Source organism: Hyperolius riggenbachi, chromosome 4, assembly GCF_040937935.1.
Source record: "Hyperolius riggenbachi isolate aHypRig1 chromosome 4, aHypRig1.pri, whole genome shotgun sequence".
NCBI classification, from domain to species: domain Eukaryota; kingdom Metazoa; phylum Chordata; class Amphibia; order Anura; family Hyperoliidae; genus Hyperolius; species Hyperolius riggenbachi.
The window spans coordinates 288,509,750-288,535,273 of NC_090649.1; the positions used below are offsets into that span (position 1 = coordinate 288,509,750).

General features: G+C 40.9%; 1 protein-coding gene across 8 annotated transcripts in view; it reads right to left on the reverse strand.

The window, feature by feature from the left end:
• Window positions 1-25,524, reverse strand: part of TBC1D32 (TBC1 domain family member 32) — a 478,427-nt gene that overhangs the window by 239,635 nt on the left and 213,268 nt on the right. For all 8 annotated transcript variants that reach the window (XM_068231378.1, XM_068231377.1, XM_068231379.1 and 5 more), the window contains one exon: window positions 16,348-16,430. In XM_068231378.1, coding sequence (XP_068087479.1) covers window positions 16,348-16,430 — 83 coding nt within the window. The remainder of the gene's footprint in view (window positions 1-16,347; window positions 16,431-25,524) is intronic.

Genomic DNA, 25,524 nt, shown 5'->3' on the forward strand with positions numbered 1-25,524 from the left:
CACGGAACTTTAAACCTCTGTGTTTAACCCTTCCAATGCTGGTCTAGTAAAAAAAAATGCTTTTTGCATATAATATGCTGTAAATAATGTTTTAGAGCAAAGTTGAAATGCAGGGTTATATTCCGCTTTAAACACACCTTTATTTGGTTCCAATGGACATCACATACAGCAGCATGCAGTGGGGGTTAGGTGAGGCCTGACAGCCGTTTCGCATGCTAACGCGTCATCAGAGGCACTAACCTTAGGTGTGTTTAAGGGCACAGTGCCTCTCTTTCTTCTCCTGAAACATAGAACAGAAGGTCTATTGTATCCGGGTTTATTATACCAGGTGTTACTCCCATATACTTATAATGGTGCTTGGCCTGGACCTATACATTTAGTTTACTGTACCCAAAGTTTTACTGTATTAGAGATTACCATAACGAGATTGTACTATAATGCTTAAACAGTAAGCAATGTGCAGTATGTTTTGATAACAGATTAGGTTTATGCATTGCCCTTAGCACAATGAATAAACGTTTACAGTGTTCATGTTTATAAGAAATATATGAACTATAACAAGTACTGTTAATGTCTTCCTGAAATTCCAGTAGTTGGCTTCACTGCTAATATTTTGCAACTGCTGGTAATATTTTGCAAACTAAAAAATAGGACTGCTGGCAAATAGTTTTCCAGCAATCAGGCTTGAGTGTTTGTCTCTCTACCTAGCATTACGGTGGATGGCTTTTTTCAATTCAGCCTACTGCCAGAGGAGGATGCTGGCATCAGGAAACAACTGTAAACATTGTCATGTGGGTAAACATGCCCATATGGGTTGTTGAAGGCCTGCTGTATGTATAAAGTTTTAGTGACTAATAAATAAGCCATAGTATTCTAATATTACTACAATTGTCATAAAGCTTACCCCAGGCTAACAGTAACATTCTAAACAAATGTCTGATTTTAATGTCCAATATGAAATGCTTCCTGATTAAAAAAAGCTGCTAAATTAAATAATAAAGGAAAAAAAGTATATAATCACTATGTATTCCCTTTAGCAGTAACTTTCACCCCTAATCTATTACTAACACAATAACTTTACTCCTAACTCAGTAAGAAAATAAACATAACCCTTCTAAAATTAAGAATACACCACAAATATCCTCACCCTATTGGTGTACCTAATCTTAATATTCCAAGTACCAAAATCCACAAACGAACCCTGACTTTTCACCTCCTTTAACTGTTTACTTGAAGTATTAGTAATATGATTCTAACCATACAAAAATTTCTACATAAGCCTAACCTCAAACTAAAGCCTGGTACATGCATCCAATCTTGATCGGCCAATATTACTACTTCCATGGGGTATGAGGGCCAACAGATTTTTGAATACCGTACTTTGAACAGATTATATTGGTAAGCTCTCATACAGCATGGAAATGGTAACATTGACTGGATGTTTGTACACATCTTATCTCTCTTATTTACAGAAAGAGAGAGGTTTCAGTCTTACTTAGTAAGGACTAGACTGAGGCCTGAAACATGTAATACATAAACTGGTGTTTATGTATTTTCCACAATAAAAAAAACGGTACTTATCCGTTAGCCGGGGCGCATCCGGCAGGTGGCGCTGTTGTAGCGAATTTCGATGCGCTGTTGTATCTAATTCCATTCATAGTTACTGAACGTAGTACTGTGTGAATGGAAGCGCCGCAGGTGGCGCTAATTACATTGTTGATACGCAACGTAACGATACAGTGTGTTAATGGCAACGAATATACATTGTATTTGAAGTGGCCGGAATTAAAATGAAGGCGGCGGCAATGTAACACATGAAGCCGCCGCCTTCGTCTGTTGTTCTTCTTCTCCCCCTGTGCCCTCTCGCTTGTATACAATGCTGCCAGCCTGCGGGGACATGCGTGTCCCCCCAGAGTCGTTCGTCGCGGCAGGGAAGCCTGCTTGTTTCCTTGCGACGAACGACTGTGGGGGGACACGCGTGTCCCCCCCAGCTGGCAGTGTTCTATAGAAGCGAGAGGGCAGAAAAAATAACAGTTGCAGGAGTGTTATTTATATAAATCACCACATGCTGTATACAAATGCTGGCAGCATTGTATACAAGCGAGAGGGCAAAGGGGGAGAAGAAGAACAACAGACGAAGGCGGCGGCTTCATGTGTTACATTGCCGCCGCCTTCATTTTAATTCCGGCCACTTCAAATACAATGTATATTCGTTGCCATTAACACACTGTATCGTTACGTTGCGTATCAACAATGTAATTAGCGCCACCTGCGGCGCTTCCATTCACACAGTACTACGTTCAGTAACTATGAATGGAATTAGATACAACAGCGCATCGAAATTCGCTACAACGGCGCCACCTGCCGGATACGCCCGGCTAACGGATAAGTACCAAAAAAACACATTTTGGCATTGCTAGTGCCCTGCGGACCTCTCTTTTTCTGTGGACAGGTTCCAGTGTCTTTGGCATGCACGTCCACACCAGAGGTATGGTTCAAGGGAGGAAGAGGAGGAATTGTATGCAATAGTAATGCACTAAATCAATTAAAATAAAAAAAAATATCTTTATCATTAGTAAAAAAAAAAAAAAAAAAAAAACTAGTCAAGCAGTTTAAAATAATGTTCGTGGAGTGTCCAGCCTGTCCACACATCATGCCAGCAGACATGCACCTGACAAACACACCAGATCAACAACACATAATGTATAATCTATAGAGCTCTATGCACAGTCCTAATGAAATGTGCTCAATCAGCTTAGGTGCAGTGAAATCCCTGTAGGTATATCCAAGTCCGCAGTTGGTAACCAGTATAAAAGGCAGTAGAACTTGTAGCAGTTGCATAAGCATATAGTTTAATGGCACCCACACAATGCAGTAAAGTAGGATAACTGCATATATAAGCGACAAGCAAAAATACCCAAAGTCTTTGGCTTGCACGTCCGCACCACCTGCACTAGAACTATTTGAGCCAGTAGGTTTGTAAAGAGTGCATTTCTCACCTTAATTGTATATCTCTCCTTACACTTATATTAGCGTCCTTATGCAAAACTAGTGGTACTTGTCTATCAGCAATAGGAAAGCTATACTTGTATTTTGAAGAGCTGCATTAAGATCCTCAAATACCAAAATCAAAAGCTTTGTTCTCTTCTGTAGGAAAAAATGGTTACGAGTTTAAATGTTTGTATGTCCAACTACCCCTAAATATCTGTAGGAAGCAATAAAATATAAGAGATACAGGTGTTTTACTATTCTAATTATTTTGCCACACTTTGTAACAAAACAGCTGGAGATGATTAGTGAGGATGAGGTAGATGGACATGTCTTTTTCCAACTGAAGTAACTGTACAAATTAAACATATACCAGGGCTGATCATTTCTGTTATTCATGCCTATGGTTATTCACAGATAAATGACTCCCACCTCCTGGCCTAGTCCCTCTGCAATTTACCTGGAAGGGAGTCTACAAAAAAAAAAGGCAAGAGATTTCAGCTCTGTTCAGTTGCTGTCAAAGTACTGTTCTGTGAGGCTGCAAGGGATTGTATAATAAGGAAAAACAAAGTGCCAAGACTTTAACCCATTTATTCCCAGGAGCTGCCCTGAAATATCAGGAAACATATTGTACCCTGTCACAAGCTCAATTTACTTCAATGATTGAAGTGTCACATCTTCAGTAACTCAAGATTGTTCTGGAGCCAATGAGTTGATGAGACGTCTCATGCGGCATAAAGACAGTACAGCTATGTGGCCTTATGTCATGTAAACTTATTGGTTCAATACATGAGTAAAATACTCATCCACGTACAGCCCTCCATAAAAGCTGAGTGGAGCTTCTTTTCTCTTAAAGCTATAAAGTAAATACAGCATGGGCCTTATTTACTAAGGCATCTCTAAGCTCCCCCAAGTTTACTTAGGCAGCTTCAAGCTTCCCTTTGGGATGACATGAGTAATTCTACAAACCTTGACTGGATTTTACAAAAAAATCTTAATAAAAAAACTGAACCCTCATCTTTCATACTGACAAAGTTGGGATGCCTGAAAGGTTAGTATATTAAGGGACACCTGAATTCACCCCATAATTCTACTAAGGCCCAATTGCCACATGTGCCAGCATTCGTCTCCGAGATGGACGCTGGCACTTGTGCTAATACGAGTACACAAACAAATCCCCCAACCATGAGATGCACAGCTAGGGGATTCAGATGCGTTGTCTGCAAAAAATGCTGCCAGAACTATTCTTTTTCCCTGCACGTGAATTCAGAATCGGCCTACTGATTTCAATAGGCTGTGATTCCAATTTTGCATGCAGGAAAACACTGTAAATCGGATACAATGGAAACATAGCCTTAAAAGTCCTACTGTTTGAATGAGCTCACATGCAAGTGGCCCCATGTTACTGCACAGGTACGGTCATGTTTGCACGGATGCAGCACAGCCGTATTAATGCCTGAAGAGGAGCGCGGTCTGGATCTTCCAGAGGGTCTCAGCGAGTGGCGGCTGAGGCAAAGAGGACATGGGAAGCTTCTACTGCATCCAGAGGCTTCCCTCTTTTTTTAGTAAGTATGCCTTATTTAACCCGAGGTTCTCCTGGAGTTTGCTATAGAGTTGTGCAAAGTCAGCTTTTTTTATTATTAATAAAATAAAAAAAAGAGAGAGAGAGAGACTCTTGCTTCGGATCCTGCATGCAGCAAGCTCAGCATTGTAATAACGGAAATGTTAAGTTACTAGCCTTTCATCAATATCCACTGTGTCAATATAGTAGAGAGGAGGGCTGCAATCTTTTAACAGGTGTTGAAATGAGTAAAGCTTCTTGTTCTTCACAGCTAATTAGTCTTACAGCAAGATGGGAGTTTCTGGAGTGTCTCATAGCAACCATAATTCTAAGAAAGTACAGAGAGTACTAAGCATGCCGAGAAAAACATTCTGAGCTTGCTGTCACTTCTTAGCTGGCTGCAAACCGAAAAAGCATGTTCATTTTTATCAACATAATGCAAACTCGAGATCGATTAATTTAAAAAAAAAACCTGGGGTGCAATTTTAAATTTGTGTGTTCATTTTTTAAAAGATATTTCATAATAAATTAAGTTCAGGTTTGCTGAATGACTTCTGACAGTCCCAACTATGATACTTTGGAGTGAAGCAGGTAATTTGGGCATATGTGGTTGGGTAGTAAAATGGTCATCGCATAGATTCCAATGTTAATTGCAGCTATAGTGGTGCCCACTATGTGATTTGGGTGCCGGCTGCACATGATAAATATTAGCTATAGCCAGCGCAGATATTGGTGGAGGTAGTTTTTAGTGGCAGAGGGCGGCACGGATATCAGCGGAGGAATTGGCAGGAAGGTAAGGTAGTGTTAGGAGTAGGTAGGTGGAAGGTTAGTGTGAGAAAAGGGATAGGTTAAGTGATAGTAAATTTGGTGAAAGTCACAGATAGTCTAATATTGCTATTAGGTAGGGTCCAATAATTGATTATTGGTAAAATTGTAAAAACTCTACCGTGGCATACTATTTACATGTACACCTTTGGAGTGCCTTAGTAGATTAGGAGATGCAACAGTAAATACATGGGCTCTGTGTGTACCAAAAGACATTGTATACAGTAACCAACAATTACATTTTTCATGTGAAACAACTTTTGGGGTGCCTTCACAGCATTAGAGGTGCCCTCAAGTATCTGACTCACCCAGACAATGGCCTCAATTCACTAAGATCATGCGGGAGATAATAAGGCAAGAGAAAACATACCTCCACACAGTAAGAGAGTTATCTTATCTCTTCATTCCTTAACCTCCCTGGCGGTTTATTTATTTTGCCAGGGAGGCTGCAATGTGTTTTTTTTTTAATTAAAAAAAAAATATTTCATGCAGCCAACTGAAAGTTGGCTGCATGAAAGCCCACTAGAGGGCGCTCCGGAAGCGTACTTTCGATCGCCTCCGGCAATCGAAAGTAACAAGATAGGCCGCAATGAGCGGCCTATCTTGTTTCGCTTTCCTCGTCGCCATGGCGACGAGCGGAGTGACGTCATGGACGTCAGTCGACGTCCTGACGTCAGAGCCGCCCGATCCAGCCCCTAGCGCCGGACGGAACTGTTTGTTCCGGCTGCGCTGGGCTCGGGCGGCTGGGGGGACCCTCTTTCGCCGCTGCACGCGGCGGATCGCCGCGGAGCGGCGGCGATCGGGCAGCACACGCGGCTGGCAAAGTGCCGGCTGCGTGTGCTGCTTTTTTCAGAACGGAAATCGACCCAGCAGGGCCTGAGCGGCGACCTCCGGCGGCATACCCCGAGCTCAGCTCGGGATTACCGCCAAGGAGGTTAAGTTACCTCCTCTGTAGTTAAGTTACCTCCTCTGTAGTTAAGTTACCTCCTCTGTAGTTATTTTCACTCACAGTTAATTAACAGCCTGTCTTTAACTTTAAAATTCTGGAGTTATTTTAAGGATTGAAGATTTAACTTAAAGACAGAAGAGTTAACAGGGTTTGCCTGAGGTAAAATGTTTCCTGAATACTACATGCCTCATCACCATGGTGATAACTATAGAAACATTATGAAAGACAGGAGATAAGCTTAGTGAATTGAGGCCATTGCCAGTTGTGTAAAGGCTAACAACACATTATGTTGTTGTGGTAACTGTTATGGCTAGTCAGCAGTGGCCTGAGCAGTCACCTGATGTTAGCCAGCCAGCAGGGGCAGGAGCATTTTTTTGGTGGCTCAGCAGCATCTAATATGTGATGTGGTGGAGCTGGAAGGAAGGAACATCATTGCTATCTCCTTATTTCCAGCTCTTCAAACCCTGAAGCTGCTGGAGACACCTCAACTCGCTTGCATGACTGACTGCTGGTGGTCTGACAGGAGGGCACACTGCAAACTACAGAACTTGAGAACGGCATCTAGCAAACAACACTACAACTGTCTGCTTCTGCCTGCTACCCCATGCCCACCAACATCACTTGAAAAAAAGATTGCATTTTTCTGAGCCATTATTAACATTTAATTATATTAAAAATATCTGATGTGCATGTTAACCTTAAAGGCTGGTTTCCAAAGATTTTATGATACTCTCAATAAACCTATTGAATTTCACAAAAATATATTAAAAGGAGGGCACATTTGGTTTATATATTGTAGACTTATCAGGTAAGGCTTTTCTTTTTTTAAACTGACATGAACAGGTATTTGGAGCAAAGACGTGGCAGGTGAGCAAGGACACAGCTAAGATGTTTGCTAACATTGATGGAATTGGAAGTGGTGCATAGAGTAACCCATATAACCAATTCATTACACTAAGATATGATCTTTAACTATTAGCAATGTGTCTCTATTAGCAATCGTGCCCTGTGTTTGTGGTCCTTGCAGATGACAGGCTATGTACAATATGATAGGCATACTCCTCCACATAGAGGGCTTGATTTACTAAACCGTGATAACTGATATCACGGTTGTGGTAGCGTTTTGCGCGCGTTATAGCGCACGTAATGGGTTTTGTGCGCAATCACGTGAAAATTCATGATTGCACATGAAAACCGCTATGCGCAAAATGCTAGCGCAACCGTGATACCAGTTATCATGGTTTAGTGAATCAAGCCCAGAGTGTGAGAAAGTCCTAAGGTACAAGGTTTATTACGATATATGTGGAAGAGCTTACACGCGTTTATAAAAGGTGGGAGGGATATAAAATGTGTGTGCAAAATAAAGACCCCAAGAAATTTGGGTGTCTGGGAATAGCTGATAAAATACTGGTAAATGTTACCAATATTCTACTAATTTACAGAGGTGATTAGGATAGTAAAATATCAGTAAATGTTACCAATATTTTACTACAGCTAACCCTAACCCTACTCTCACACAGAACCCTCCATTTTCTGATGCCAAACCCTTACCCCCCCCCCCCCTCCTTCGACACCTAACCTAAAAGCCCCCTTCCTGGCACATATTCTTAAATATTTGTAGCTGTTTTGTGCATCTTGGGTGGCAGACTCCCGTCTTAAATTTCCTGCTTCCATATAAAATACCTTACACCATGCAGATCGGCTTAAGACATGGGCCTCAATTCACGAAGCGTATCTCCTGCCTTTAATAACATTTCTAGAGTTATCACCATGGAGATAAGGCATGTAGTATTCAGGAAACATTTTACCTCAGACAAATATAAAGTTAACTCTTCTGTCTTTAAAGTGGAATATAACCCAGTATTTCTTCTTTGCTCTAAAAGATTATTTACAGCATATAATATACTAACACAATGATTTTTTTTAGCAAGGGTTACATCACAGGACTGACTTTTTCTTCTACAGGGGCTGACACATCCAAACTGGTGATTAGCTTATCTTCTGTATACATTCTTTACTTGATACAATTAAGTAAACATTCTCTGGCTGTGCAGAAACTTATGCTAATGAGTCCTGGAGTGAAACACAGGTCAGAAATCACTGCTGGCAGCATTTACAACAGAATTTCAACAGTTATGAATAAAATGCACCAGCAGCTTTTAAAGTAAATAAGGCCCAGTGCACACCAAAACCGCTAGCAGATCCGCAATACGCTAGCGGTTTTGGGAGCTGATTTCAGAGCGATTCTAGGTATGTTTAGAGAGGTTTTCTAAACATACCTAGCGGTTTTGGGTGCGTTTTTGTGTAGCAGATTACACATATTGTTACAGTAAAAGCTGTTACAGAACAGCTACTGTAACAAAAATGCCTGGCAAACCGCTCTGAACTAGCGTTTTTCAGAGCGGTTTGCGGTTTTCCTATACTTTACATTGACGAAACGCTTCCGAAAACCGCAAACGCGCAGCAGGAGGCGCGTTTGCGACTTGGCAAAAAACGCAAACCGCCGGTGTGCACCATCCCATTGCAATACATTAGACAAGCGTTTTTAGAGGCGGATGCGGCCGGCGGATCGCTCCAGAAACCGCTCGGTGTGCACTGGGCCTAAATTGAACTTTGGGAAGTTATAATTAATAAATGAATTATAATACTTGTGCACAAAAGCAAATATGATAATTGTATAGGTTATAAAAAGAAGGAAAACACATTTTTGTTGAATATTTTGTCAGAGTTTTAAACCGCTTTAAGTTAAGGTGAGATCTATAAAGTTAACTTTACAATCCTTAAAATAACTACAGAATTCTAAAGTTAAAGACAGGCTGTTAATTTACTGCATGTGAAAATAACTACAGAGGAGGTAACTTAAGGACTGAAGTGATAAGATAACTCTTTTACTGTGAAAACGTATGTCTACACCTTAATAAGGCAAGATCGATGTGTGGAGGTAAGTTTACTCTTGCCTTATTATCTCCAGGATGATCTTAGTGAATTGAGGCCATGGTGTAACCAGTTTTAGCCACACCTCATAATATTCAACATTTAAGCCATACCCACTCTTTAACATTCTTCTGAACCTCTTTCTCGCTTCCAAATGTTTTGAGGTATGGAAATGAGCAAATCATATTGTGTGGAACACCTGTTTCCAAACTCTGAATATTTGCGCATCCAGGACATGCGAAGTTGCTATTGTATTGATTAAAACTGGCCATACACATATAGATTTCCACCTAATGTTCTAAAATGATTCATTCCTACCAAAATCTATTAAACTGCAATATTTCACAGTTCAATGGAGTACAATGCTATGGACCGTCAATCTACCGCTGCTCCTGCCCTGCCCCTGATCAACCTACACTTTCCGTCCTGTCTGATAAATACTTTTGATTGATTCTTAGTCAGAATCTATTTATTTTGCCAAGTACAATGCGAGTTGTACACTGAATTTTTTGTGGGGGGCACATACAGGGTCGGTGATGGTGCAGTAAGTAACATACAGAAGAAAGTACATACAGTAGAAATAACAGTGGAATGTGCACAGAAAAAGGGTTCACACACCACATAGAACATAGTACACATACAAAGCATAGAACACAGCGGAGTAGGACCAGAGGGGGTATTCTGAGTGCTCTGTTGAGTGGAGCTGCCACCATTTTTGCCAGGATCAACTGCTCTGCAGCGGTTCAGATTCCCCGCAGCATATCCTGGGAAGGACAGGGAGAGAGAGAAGAAAAAGAAGGATGGGGAAAGAGAGAGAGGAAAGAAGGAGGAAAAGAGAGCTAGAGAAGAGAGACAAAGACCCAAAGACCGGAAAAACAAAAAGCCCTCTTGGGATGGCGGCGGTGGCCTGGCTGGAGTATCTCGTGGACTGTCCCATGTCAGCATTGGCTACAGGAGCCGTCCTTGATGGCATGTGGGGCAAGGGTGGTGTGACTCCCAGGATTCTTAGTCACAATCAATTAAACATTAAAAGGAATCAATTTCTATCTGATCAGAGTGATCAAATCGGCAGTGAGACTAATGGAAATATAGTTGTGTTTATGTTTGTGTATACAGATTGTACTAATATACCAGTCAGTTTTGTGAAGAAGCAGAGATCTGAAGACAACGTTTGTCAATCTCCAACAAACTAACTAGTGTGCTTTTACAACTATTTCCTTAGAAGTTTTTAAAGTTAAAGGGAAAAAAATAGAATGCCTGTTTCCATTTATTCACTGCTTTTCATTTAAGAGATCTAGTCAGTTCCGAGCTTCAATGTTTCAGTATCATTTACCTTGTTTTATCATCTTTAATGCATTTCTGTAACTTGCAGAGAACAAGCAGTCAAAGTTACTGCAGTTTCCTTAGCTGAAATGAAAATCTAAATAACAGCTTTAGGTCAGATTCCACAATCTGATTGTCCAAACTAGAACAAACAAAAAAATGTATCACTGCTATTGCTTCCAGCTTGCGCTCCTTCAATTAGGAAAGTCTGATCAAACCTTAATATATCTTTCCTAACTGATAGCGAATGAAGAATGATACATTCTGCAGACAATGTTTTATTGTAAATGCAGATCCACACAGTGAGAAATGAAAATCTGACTGCAACTCACATCTCCAGGGTATTTTATAATATGACTGAATAAGTAGTTAGCCCATTATTCATAGGCATCTGATATTATAAAGCTCAAGAAACTATGCATTCCCAATTATTCCACAGATATTTGTTGTTTCAGCCTATTTAAAAATGTGTTTTCCTAGCCGGCTGCAATTTTATTAATTATATTAAACACTTAAATAAAGAACATATTATGTATATTGCAAAGACTGTATTATTATTCATATTTAGCATTTATATAGCACTGACATTGTCCACAGCATTGCACAGAGTATGTAGTCCTGTCAGTTAACTGTCCCTCAGAGGAGAGGTGCTCACAATCTAATTTCTACCATAGTCGTGTATACATCATAGTATAGGGCCAAATTTAGTGGGGAAGCCAATTAACTTATTCATATGTTTTTTGGGGATCTAGGAGGACACTGGAGTGCCCAGAGGAAACCCAGACAGACAAGGGGGGGAACATACAAACTATGTGCAAGGTGGGAGTGCTATCCACTACGCCACTGTGCTGCCCACGGCATAAACTAAAGCATAAACTGCAGCCACCAAAGCTATACACAGATTATTAAAAGGACCACCTTAGCAAAAAAAAAAAAAAAAAAAAACATGAAATCACATAAATCAAAGGTACATTTTTCCCAAGAGTATAATGTGTTTTTAATTACTTTTTTCCTATGTTGCTGTCATTTACAGTAGGTAGTAGAAATATGACAGAATTAACAGGTTTTGGACTAGCCAATCTCCTTATGGGGGGTTCTCAGGGTTTTCTTTATTTTAAAAAGCACTTTTTTTAAAAAGCACTTTTTTTCCTAGTGAACAGCAGTTGCTCAGTCCAAGCCTGCAGCTTTGTATGGATCCTTTCCAGGGAGTGTTGTTGTAAAGAATAACTGACATTCTGAGAATCCCCCATGTAGGGATGGACTAGTCAGTTTAATTTCTACCAACTACTGTAAGTTAGAGCAACATAGGAGAAAAGTAATTTATGGCTCATTTTAATCTGGAAGAAATGTACTTCTTATTTGTATGTGTTTACATGTATTTTATTTTTTTCACGATGGTGGTCTTTTAATTACTGCTGTACTGGTGTAATGGTGATAGTTAACAATGAAGCAACATGGTCTACCCTATGGAGGGGGGGGATGTCATTTTGCGTCATTTGGTTTCAAGACTACTCCTCACGGTTTAGGGCCCCTAAAATGCCATGGCAGTATAGGAACCCCACAAATGACCCCATTTTAGAAAGAAGACACCCCAAGTTATTCCGTTAGGGGTATGGTGAGTTCATAGAAGATTTTATTTTTTGTCACAAGTTAGCGGAAAATGACACTTTGTGAATAAAAAAACAATTAAAATCAATTTCCGCTAACTTGTGACAAAAAATAAAATCTTCTATGAACTCACCATACTCCTAACGGAATACCTTGGGGTGTCTTCTTTCTAAAATGGGGTCATTAGTGGGCTTCCTATACTGCCCTGGCATTTTAGGGACCCTAAACTGTGAGGAGTAGTCTTGAAACCAAATGTCACAAAATGACCTGTGAAATCCTAAAGGTACTCATTGGACTTTGGGCCCCTTAGCGCAGTTAGGGTGCAAAAAAGTGCCACACATGTGGTATCGCCGTACTCAGGAGAAGTAGTATAATGTGTTTTGGGGTGTATTTTTACACATACCCATGCTGAGTGGGAGAAATATCTCTGTAAATGGACAATTGTGTGTAAAAAAATAAAATAAAAAAAATTGTAATTTACAGAGATATTTCTCCCACCCAGCATGGGTATGTGTAAAAATACACCCCAAAACACATTATACTACTTCTCCTGAGTACGGTAATACCACATGTGTGGCACTTTTATGCAGCCTAACTGCGCTAAGGAGCCCAAAGTCCAATGAGCACCTTTAGGCTTTTAAGGGGTGCTTACAATTAGGCACCCCCAAAATGCCAGGACAGTAAAAACACTCCACAAATGACCCCATTTTGGAAAGTAGACACTCCAAGGTATTCAGAGAGGAGCATAGTGAGTCCGTGGCAGATTTCATTTTTTTTTTGTCGCAAGTTAGCAGAAATGGAAACTTTTTGTTTTTTTGTCACAAAGTGTCATTTTCCGCTAACTTGTGACAAAAAATAAAATCTTCTATGAACTCACCATGCCTCTCAGTGAATACTTTGGGATGTCTTCTTTCCAAAATGGGGTCATTTGGGGGGTATTTATACGATTTTTAGCACATGAAACATGACAGGTGGTCAGAAAAGTCAGAGATGCTTCAAAATGGGAAAATTCACTTTTGGCACCATAGCTTGTAAACGCTATAACTTTTACCCAAACCTATAAATATACACTGAATGGATTTTTTTTATCAAAGACACGTAGCAGAATACATTTGGACAAAAATGTATACAGAAATTTTACTTTATTTGAAAAATGTCAGCACAGAAAGTAAAAAAAAAACCATTTTTTTGACAAAATTCATGTCTTTTAATGATGAATATAATAAAACCTAAAACTTGCAGCAGTAATCAAATAGCACCAAAAGAAAGCTGTGGTAGGTTGTATGACCGAGCAATAAACAGTGAAAGCTGCAGTGGTCTGAATGGAGAAAAAGGCTCTGGGTCCTTAAGTAGAGAAAAGACTGTGGTCCTCAAGTGGTTAAACTGCAAAGGGGTAAGCACAGTCTGAATGTGTTGGAGGAGCCGATAGTTCAGGCACAAGTGGGAAAGAAGTGGTTATTAATACAGTGCTGTTACATGGGTGTTGTAGGCTGCACTGGGTGTCAGAGCAGATGGGGTGACACCAGAGCAGATGATGGGTGGGAAGGCCTTTCACGGAGCGGACCAATGTGTTGTTGTACCTCTCTGCTGCAGGGATGGGGATGCCTCTCTGTCTACCTATACTTGGGGAAGGCATCTGGCTACCTATATGGGGCGAGCAGTCATGGAGCTACCTATACAGGTGGAGGGGAGAGACATGTGTCTACCTATACTGGGGGAGGGGTCATCTGGCTACCTATACTGGCAGGGTCTTGTGGCTACTTACACGGGGGGGAGGGGAGAGAGGTTATCTGGCTACCTATATTGGTTAGGTCATCTGGCTACCTACCAATATGGGGGGGGGGAGGGGGAATCATGAGGCAACCTATACTAGGGGCGTCACATATACTGGTGAGAACATGTGGCTACCTTTACATATATATATATATATATATATATATTACATATAAAATTAGCATATTGTGATAAAGTTCATTATTTTCTGTAATGTACTCATAAACATTAGACTTTCATATATTTTAGATTCAAATACACACAACTGAAGTAGTTCAAGCCTTTTATTGTTTTAATATTGATGATTTTGGCATACAGCTCATGAAAACCCAAATTTCCTATCTCAAAAAATTAGCATATTTCATCCGACCAATAAAAGAAAAGGGTTTTTAAAACAAAAAAAAAGTCAACCTTCAAATAATTATGTTCAGTTATGCACTCAATACTTGGTCGGGAATCCTTTTGCAGAAATGACTGCTTCAATGCGGCGTGGCATGGAGGCAATCAGCCTGTGGCACTGCTCAGGTGTTATGGAAGCCCAGGATGCTTCGATAGCGGCCTTAAGCTCATCCAGAGTGTTGGGTCTTGCGTCTCTCAACTTTCTCTTCACAATATCCCACAGATTCTCTATGGGGTTCAGGTCAGGAGAGTTGGCAGGTCAATTGAGTACAGTAATACCATGGTCAGTAAAACATTTACCAGTGGTTTTGGCACTGTGAGCAGGTGCCAGGTCGTGCTGAAAAATGAAATCTTCATCTCCATAAAGCTTTTCAGCAGATGGAAGCATGAAGTGCTCCAAAATCTCCTGATAGCTAGCTGCATTGACCCTGCCCTTGATAAAACACAGTGGATCAACACCAGCAGCTGACATGGCACCCCAGACTATCACTGACTGTGGGTACTTGACACTGGACTTCAGGCATTTTGGCATTTTCCTCTCCCCAGTCTTCCTCCAGACTCTGGCACCTTGATTTCTGAATTACATGTAAAAGTTGCTTTCATCTGAAAAAAGTACTTTGGACCACTGAGCAACAGTCCAGTGCTGCTTCTCTGTAGCCCAGGTCACTCACTTCTGCCGCTGTTTCTGGTTCAAAAGTGGGTTCATGCTTCCATCTGCTGAAAAGCTTTATGGAGATGAAGATTTCATTTTTCAGCACGACCGGGCACCTGCTCACAGTGCCAAAACCACTGGTAAATGGTTTACTGACCATGGTATTACTGTACTCAATTGGCCTGCCAACTCTTCTGACCTGAACCCCATAGAGAATCTGTGGGATATTGTGAAGAGAAAGTTGAGAGACGCAAGACCCAACACTCTGGATGAGCTTAAGGCCGCTATCGAAGCATCCTGGGCTTCCATAACACCTGAGCAGTGCCACAGGCTGATTGCCTCCATGCCACGCCGCATTGAAGCAGTCATTTCTGCAAATGGATTCCCGACCAAGTATTGAGTGCATAACTGAACATAATTATTTGAAGGTTGACTTTTTTTTTGTTTTAAAAACCCTTTTCTTTTATTGGTTGGATCAAATATGCTAATTTTTTGAGATAGGAAATTTGGGTTTTCATGAGCTGTATGCCAAAATCATCAGTATTAAAACAATAAAAGGCTCGAACTACTTCAGTTGTGTGTATTTGAATCTAAAATATATGGAAGTCTAATGTTTATCAGTACATTACAGAAAATAATGAACTTTATCACAATATGCTAATTTTTTGAGAAGACAGATATGTACAGTGTATACACACAAAAACACAAACACTAGTGATGAGCTTAAATTTCAAAGAGTAGTAATAATTTTGCAGTGTCATTCGCAACTATGATGCAAAACCATGATGCTAAATTTCAATCTATTGCAAAATTAATTCCACACAGCAGCATTATAAGAATGCATAATTTCACATTGACTTTTAATTTTGTGAAATATTAATCTATGTGAAAATGCATTAGGCTAAAATTAATTTTGGCAGGCATGCCCATACATTTTCACACGTACAGTATACTCATTTATGTAAAAATACATCTAAAACACTTCTGTGAACGTAATTTCATGTAAACAAATTACAGGAAATCAAGACTACATGCAAAGTCTTAATAACAATAAAGATTGTAATAGGGAAAATTACGTGAAATTTCACAAAAACAAAATTATCATTCACTAACATACACGTTTATAGATTGCAAGCAGCATTGTTCATTCCTACATAGCATTCTACTTGCTTAGGCAACTAGGCTGATACACTGTATAACATTAATGTATTTCTTATTAAAAATAACTGGTATGTTACTAACAAATGACTTTCCACTTGTGTAATAGGAAGGCATGTCACGTTTGCAAGTTCCAGCATTACAGCTAGGCATCAATGTGACAGCAGCAAGACTTACGTCCCCTGTGAGTCCTGGCTCCCAGATGAAAGTGACGCAGCTCCAGCAACAGGCGTTGTAGTTCTTTCAGACAACAAAATAGTCTGCGAATAAAGAAACATGACAAAGACTAAAACAAAAGGCTTAAATAATGTGCGAATGTCAGTTTTGTATTATAATATTAAAGCTTTGCATAAATATACTTATATAATCCCCACATTTCAATAAACGTTTGTTTTCCATCTCAATGAGTACCCATTTTCCAGACACAGAAGAGAGGTAAGCAATAAATGTGTCCTAGACCTTGTGGTTTTCAATAAGATTGCAAGCCAGCTGTCAGCAATAATGAGGCAGCTACAGCAGGCATTTATCTGCTGCCATACTGCACCCCCACAGAGAATTCCATAGCTTCCTGTGGAAAATATGCCATGCCATAACTCAGTCACTGCATGCAGCGTTCTTTTAACTCCCCTCAACTGCACCGCCCCCTAGCTGTGTCTATATGAACAGGTCATTGGGCTATGCATAATGCTGTTCTTCAAGGTGTTGAAATGCTGAGGTTTTTGCCATTGAAACTGTGACTGTAACGCTTTAATGTGCAAAATGCATGTAAGTGGCTGAATATACAATGATATACAGTTAACTGTCTCCAGGCTTCAGCAGCATACACTGAAAGGGATAGGGTTTGTAAAAAAAACTTCCCCAAAAAAGTCAGCCTAAATCTATATAGGCGTTAAGTAAACAAAGGGTCTTATCTATTTTCCATAAATACCTCACAACCCTTGCAAGATCCCTTATACTTAGTTTTTTTTTTTTGCAATCATAATTGTCAACCAGATACACCATCTACCTCCTAATTGTATGTTCTAACGTGGCTAGATAACAGGGATAGAGTTTAACCATTTCACCACTGAGGGGGTTTACCCCCTGACCACCAGAGCAATTTTCACCTTTCAGCGCTCCTTCCATTCATTCGTCTATAACTTTATCATTACTTATCACAATTAAACAATCTATATCTTGTTTTTTCCATCACTAATTAGGCTTTCTTTAGGTGGGACATTATGCCAAGAATTATTTTATTCTAAATGTGTTTTAATGGGAAAATAGGAAAAATCTGGGAAAAAAATTAATTATTTTTCAGTTTTCGGCCATTATAGTTTTTAATTAATGCATGCTACTGTAATTAAAACCCATGAAATGTATTTGCCCTGTTGTCCCGGTTATAAAACCGTTTAAATTATGTCCCTATCACAATGTTTGGCGCCAATATTTTATTTGGAAATAAAGGTGCATTTTTTTCAGTTTTGCATCCATCCCTAATTACAAGCCCATAGTTTATAAAGTAACAGTGTTGTACCATCCTGACATAAATATTTAAAAAGTTCAGTCCCTAAGGTAACTATTTATGTATTTTTTTTATTGTACATTTTTTTATTTTTTTTATTACAAAAAAAAAAAAATGGGAGTGTGGGAGGTAATGAGTTAATTTTTTGTGTAAAAGTAATTTATTTGTATGTGAAAAATGTGTAGGGTGTAGTTTTACTATTTGGCCACAAGATGGCCACAGTAACTTTTTGTTTTAATGCGACCTCCAAGCGTCCATCCGGAAGCTTGGAGGAAGTACTTGGAGGCTGGGTAAGTGTGTTTACTTTTCACAATGATCGCGCTGTTCATCGGAGAGCAGCGGATCATTGCGGGGCTTAGATCAACGAACGGGAATGGATTTTCCCGTTCATTGATCTCCGGGCGAGCGGGCGGTGGCGTGTTTACTACCGGCGGGTGGCGTGTTTACGAGCGGGAGCGCTGACAGCGGCGGGAACGCGGAAAGTATGGATTTCTCCGTCCCTGGGGGTTAAAGGATGGAAAAAGGGACGGAGAAATTCGTACGGGCGGGGGGAAAGTGGTTAAAGAATGCTTATTAGCTAAAAGCTTACTGTTTTTCTTTTAAATTAGAAAAGAAATTATATTCTCCTGATTCAAAACTTCGTCTGTTAAAGTGGACCCAAATTAAAAATACAAGATTTCAGAAATAAAATCTATTTTCTAAATTATTATTTTTTTTTTAATATTCTTTATTTTATTTTTGAAAAATAAGAAAAAAGGCAATACAAATGATACAATGTGTACAGAACTATATGTTATAGATACATCAACAAAACTTCCCCATAATAATTAGTAGGAGCGGGGAGGGAACAGCCGAACTCCCACTGAGCGAAACAGCAAAAAGTAGAGTGCTCCACATCTAGAATGTAGGGTCCGGGTGTCCGCCCCCCACCCCCTAGTCATCTAAGAGACTGAAATGGAATTGGAAGAATAACCCGTTTCTTGCCAATGTCAACAGGATATAAACTTTTACATTGTATACTAAATAGCAGATTATATTACTTGCATTGAATACCCTTGATTAGGGATAAGGCAATAGTACTGTTCAACTCTTATCTCTAAAATTAATAACCTGAGTGTCTACTTGTGCTTAAATATGTTTTTATTGTTTATCTGCAAAATAGCACCATTAAATACCTGGTTCACACATCAATAAAATTTGTATTAAAACCAAGGATGGACACAAGAGCTGCTTATACTAAATTCCCATCCTCCCCATGAAGGTGTGTCACCGCTTTGATCGCCCAGCCAAGGCCTATGCAGATCAAACGGTTGCCCATTCATGTATGGATTCCTGTGGGACATTCACCAGGCACACACCATGAGGCCTCCCCATGCACACAACGTTGCACAGTGCACTATGTCTTAAGGCTGCTTCTAGAGGTATCAAGCGGTTGGAATCTTTCCTGTTTATTATAAATGTGAAGTCCACCAATGCAGGATATGTGGGTTATGAATGGCACTTGTGCCTCCTTACTGCGACTCACAGTCCTTAGCCAATCAGTGCAATCCTTACAATGACTACAGATTCACCCAGGGTGATACTCTATGCTGCTGCTGCAGCTCCACTTCTTTCCTCTCACAGCACTTCTTCAACAAGTCAGCTCACTGCGGAATGCCCGCTGCAGATACCAGTATGTAAACTTTTACTCACGGCCGCTCGACCATCCAGCGTGTACTTTATGCTTCAGAGGGAGCTACGCTCAGGGCTCATGTGTTCACCACTGCCCGACGCTTGTGTCCGCATCACCTCTCTCCGCGTTCCACACATCATTCAGTTAGCCGCCATCTCACGAGGGATTCACAGTGCAGCCCGGCGTCCCGGGTATGTGAGCGCTCACACGTGTCCGTCCAGCCCCGCCCACTGACGCGTTTCGCCCCTCCCTCAGGGCTTTCTCAAAGTGTCATGGGGTTTGGCTTCCTACGCAGTCATCTCTCCTTATAGAGGCTGTCACATGGAGCTACCTTACTCCTCCCTGCTGTCACTCCTCCATTTTCCTTTCTGGCATATAATAGGGCAACATATATTTACGCTCTCATCTTAAAAGGGCAGAATAGATTTTTAATGATTTCATTGCTGCAAAAAAGTCAATTATTGATAACCCACACATCTCCACTATTCATTTCAGGAAATACACCATATTCAAGTCAGAGTTTAAACCTTCAGGAATTCTCGTTCCCAGACGATAAATCCAGGTTGCTTCAATCTTGTACAAATCGTTTTCGATATCTCCTCCTCTATGAGACAGTTTCTGTTTTATAATTCCCTTGAATCGTAACTTACTTGGGTCTCTATTGTGATATCGAGCAAAATGTGTCCCTAGAGGACTATCCTTTTCAGCTTTTTCTATATTGTTCACGTGTTCCCCAATTCGGGTGCCCAATCTCCGTTTCGTCTTTCCAATGTACATCAGATTACAGGGGCATTTAATACAGTACACCACTCTTTTAGAATTACAATTTATATTGTCCCTAATCTCAAAAGTTCTCGTACCTTTGGCATTTGTGAACGTTTTTGTCCTCTCCACCAGACCACACACATTGCAATCTCCACAGCTGAACATCCCAAATTTACAAGGGAATTTATTTAACCACGTCTCCTTTTCCCTACTTATATATTCCGATCTCACCAATTTGTTTTTCAAATTGGGGGCTTTTCTGGCAGTCATGTACGGTCTCTCCCCCACTAATTTCTTTATTCTTTTATCCAATAACAATATACCCCAATGCTTCTGCAATATTTTCTGCAGTGGGTACCAATGTGACCCATAGGCTGTAATGAACCTCAGTGGATCCCGCTTTGCCTCCTCTCCCAGCCCTCCCCCAGCTTTTTTCCGTGGTGAGCGCCCCCTTCTCAAATCCTCCCTCTTTTTCTCAAGTACTTTTTGATACTCTTGCTCTACCAATTCCTTCGGGTAACCTCTTTCCACCAATCTCTCACTAAGTTCCCGGCCTTCCTTAACAAAGTCTTCATCCAGGGTACAGTTTCTACGGTGTCTGTAAAACTGCCCCCTGGGAACAGCTCTCTTTTGTGATTCCAGGTGGTGACTTGAATAGTGTAAAAGTGTGTTTCCCGCTGTGGGTTTTCTGTAGGTGGAGGTTACTAATCTTTCACCCTCTTTTCGAATTTTTAAGTCCAGGAACGAAAGTTCCCTATCGCTCCACTCAAGGGTAAAATTAAGATTTCTCTCATTTTCCTTTAACTTCTCCATGAAACAATTTAGCTGTTCCCTGGTGCCTCGCCAGACCAGGAGCACGTCATCAATGAACCTCAGCCAGAGACATGTCTCTGGAAGAGGTCCAAGGGGTATACATCCTGTCTCTCCCACAGCCCCAGATGTAAACAAGCGTAGGCTGGGGCACAGGACGCCCCCATTGACGTGCCCCTGATCTGGCGGTAGTAACGGCCATCAAAACAAAAGCAATTGTACTCCAGTACCAGCTGCAAGGCCTCAACCACAAACTGGTTGTGGAGCCTTGAATCTGGAAAGTGCTCACGGAGGAAGAATGCCGCCGCAGCCAGTCCTACCTCATGTGGTATTGAGGTGTACAGGCCCTCAACATCAATACTTACAATTAGATCCTCCCCACTGACAGGAACACCCTCCAGGACGGCCAACACGTCTCCAGTGTCCCTAACAAACGAGGGCAATGCCTCAACAAGGGGCTTCAGCTTACCATCCAGAAACTTTCCCAGTTTCTCCAATGGACCCTCAATTCCAGACACTATTGGCCGCCCCGGTGGCCTCATCCTGTCTTTGTGGATCTTGGGAATGATGTAAAATATTGGGGCCTTGAACGTAGTGACCGTGCAATAGGCCGACTCTCCCCCCGTGAGCACCCCCAACTCTCTGCCAGTGTCCACCAAGGAGTTGACCCTGCCCTTGATGGCCAAGAACGGATTATCTCTTAATCTGAGGTAAGTAGTTTCATCACTTAATAGCCTCAAACACTCTTTTTTGTAGTACTCTCTGGTGAGGATCACTACGTTGCCTCCTTTATCACTTGCACGAATGATAATATCATCCCTGTCCTTTAAGAAGTCTAAAGCTTGTCTTTCCCCTTGAGTTAAATTGTCTACTCTTGAGGTTTTTCTTGGGGCCCAATTAAGTCTTTCCAGATCTTTCTGAACGAGGTCTCGAAAGGTTTTCAATTTATAATTAAGTTGTGGCATAAATTGTGATTTTTTACGTACATTTTGGGGGCACGGATTCAAATAATCAGAGTTGTTTACCTCACTATCCTTGATTCCCCCTCCTTCATCCCACAGGGCTTCCAGGTCCCTAAGGATATTACGATCTTCCACCGACATTTGTCCTGTAATGGATTTAGACTTCTCTATCTCTCCTTCCCTCACTATCTGTTCACCCTGTTCCTCAAATAACAGCTTTAGGGCCACTCTTCTCAGGAAAAAAGTAAGATCTTTGAAAACATCAAATTCGTCTCCCATCGTGACGGGTGCAAAAGACAAACCCTTTTTTAATAAATTCTGACAATCTTCAGTTAGCTCAACATCCGATAAATTGATCACATTATTGCTTAAAACTTGGTTATTTATTATTTCTGTCCCCTCACAGGTTGCACCCTCTTTTTCACTTCCTTCTGACTCTCCTTCTGTGTTTTTCAATATGCTTTTTGTCACTGACTCCTCTGCTCCTTGCCCCTCGTTTCTTTCCTCGTCCTCTTCTTCCTCGTCGTCTTGATCTAAAAAAACCACCCCACTCTTTCCTGTACCTGGATCTCCTTTATTTTCCTCCTCCTTCTTTTTTCTCCACTGTCTACTCCTAGATCTACTTCTGGGTCTTCCCCTCTGACACTCAAAAAATTCTCCTTTGTTCCAGGATTTTACATCCTCATGGAACTTCTGTAATTTTTCCCTTTTTATCTTATCCTGATTTTTCTCCACATCTATTTTTAATTGTTTGTTTAATTTATCAAATTTGGGATTATTTTGAAAGGTATCCAGCTTCACTTTACTATCCTCAATCTCTACGCTCAACTCACCTAGTTGAATTTCCTCTTCCTCAACTATCATCTTCATGATCATAAGGCCTCTCTTAATACAATCCTCCTTCCACTTTACCATAAATCGTTCTGTCTGTAAATGTTCTGCAGGTATAATGCGCTCTCTCAAACCCCAGGGAACAACCTGTTCCCTGATGTAAAATTTCAAAGTAGAAATGTCCCACTTTCTCCTTAATGATTTGATCAATAATTTCTTATGTTCCCGGAACAAGGGTTCAATATCCTCCTCCGTTTTTTTGCCCTTCTCTCTCTCAATATTCTGCCCTTCAAATGCTCCACTTATATCCTCCTCAATCTCAGTTGTTATTACATATGCCATGACTGATCTCCAGCTGGAGGGCGGCGACTCCAGCCTCTATAATTAGCTGCTAAAATCTTTCCTATGCTTGTAATACCAAGTATTTGCTAATCTGCAGATAAGTGATTGCTCACAAATTATGAGCTTAAGCGTCCAGCCAGTAGGAAATAGTACTGTTCACCAAGAGAATATTTACTATGAGAAAGTGAGGGAGAGAAAAGGGAAAGATGAAGAAAGGGAAAGGAAGAGTAAAAAGAAAAGAAAAGTAGAGAAAGAAAGTGTGATCCCCAAAGAGCGTACTCCGTGAGGATCGAGGAAAGAAATAAGAGAATTATCGAAGGACCCGCTCCGACCCGACCCGGTTGACCCAGTGCTAACCAACATGTTCACGCCATTATTCCCGAAGGCCCAGAATGTCCCCGACGCGAAGGGCATGGAGTGACGCTCATGGGTCTAGTGGAATCTGTTTATAGTCGTCTGACTCCAAGAATATGTTCCAGTGAATCCAAGTTTGGGAGAAGACCTCCTCTCTGTTGTACAGTGTATGGGTCATGGACTCCATCTGATATATATATTTTATTTCATTAACCCATTCTCTTATTGTTGGGACGTTATTAGATTTCCAGTGTCTGGCAATGAGTACTCTTGCTGCCTGAATCAAATGACGGGACAAGGAACGTTTAAATTTTTTGATGGGTTTTGGAGTGTTATGTAGTAAGTAATATGAGGGGTCATCTACTGGATCACCATCAGTTAAAATTTTTATATATTTCTGTATCTGTTTCCAGAATGCCTGTATAAGTTCACACTTCCAAAAGATGTGGAGCAGGGTCCCCTCCTCTTTCCCGCATCTCCAACAACTAGAGCTAGTGTTAGGATATATTTTATGGAGTCTGGTAGGAGTCATATACCACCTAGCCATAATCTTATAATTAGATTCCTTGATTCGAGATGTAAGTGAGGCCTTTTGATTAAGCAAAAGTATCTTTTGCCATTGGTCATTTGTGAAAGCACAGGAGAGATCAGATTCCCATTTGGTTTTTAATTCTGAGGACCAGGTGGAGTCAGTGATCAGTAGTTGATAAATCATGGAGAGTGTCTTTCTAGGGGTGCCTATGGAGAAGCATATGTTCTCAAAAGGGGTCATTGGTCTGGATAGTTGCTCTCTATTTCCTAGTGATCTAAGGAAGTGAATAAATTGATTATGGCTCCACTCATCCAAAAATGGGCATGATCGCTCTGTTCTCAATTGAGAAATCGTGTTCCAGGAGTTATTATAGATAAGATCGCGGCACCTAAGTATGTCCCCCAATCTCCAACTTATATAGCTCCTAGATGAACATCCCATAGGAAACAATGGGTTATCCAGCAAGGGTACTAGGGGAGAAGGCCATGGGGAGATGTCTGATAGGTGGCGAGTTCTTGATAGGGCATTAAGTGTGGAGTTCACTGAAACATAATCGTTTTGTATTTTGTTTGAAGACCATGAGTAAATGCTTAACCCTGAACCCACAAGGTCCTGCTCTAATTGGACCCATCTTTTTTGGTTTAGGTTCCTATGCCAATCAACCAGGCGTGTCAAAGATGCTGCTAAATAGTATTTCTTCATGTCAGGTACAGCTAGTCCGCCGTTTTCTTTGGAGAGGATAAGTGCAGAATATCTTATGCGAGGGGGCTTACGTTTCCAGATGAAGCGTGCAAATAATTTTCTCAGATATTTGAAATGTTCAATGGGAAGGATAATTGGAATGGTTTGATATAGGTATAACAACCTTGGTAAGATGTTCATTTTGATGATATTAATTCTTCCCAGCCAAGAGAAGTATGGTTTGTCCCATTTTTGTAAGTCGGAAGTCAAGGTTTGCGTCAAGGGTGTAAAGTTGAGTTTATAGAGGTCCGTTAGGGAGGAGGGAATGCGGATTCCTAGATATGTGATGGCTTGTGGCGGCCAGTGGTATGGGAAATTATCTTTAAGTAGATTACAAACATCGCTTGGCATAGAAATACCCATAGCCTGGCATTTATCTGGGTTAATTCTGAAATTCGACACTTGTTGGAAAGCTTTTAGTTCTAATTCTAGTGAAGGGAGAGAGTTGTGAGGATCTGTCAAGTAAAATAATAAGTCGTCCGCGTAGGCTGCCACCTTGTGCTCCGAGGAAGGAAGTTGGGGGCCTTTAATGTCCACATTTTTGCGGATCCTGCGCAAGAAGGGTTCCAAAGATAGGGCAAAAATTAAGGGGGAGAGAGGACACCCCTGTCTAGTGCCATTTGTGATTGGAAAGGAGGTCGAGACAACACCATTAACCCGCACCTGAGCTGTGGGGATGGAGTAGAGCGCCATAATCCATCGCATCATGTTCTTACCCAGGCCGATGCGCTGGAGTGTGGCCTCCAAAAACTCCCAGTCTACTCTGTCAAATGCCTTTTCGGCGTCGGTGGAGAGGAGTAATAAAGGTATATGCGATTTGTGAGCCCATTGTATAATATCT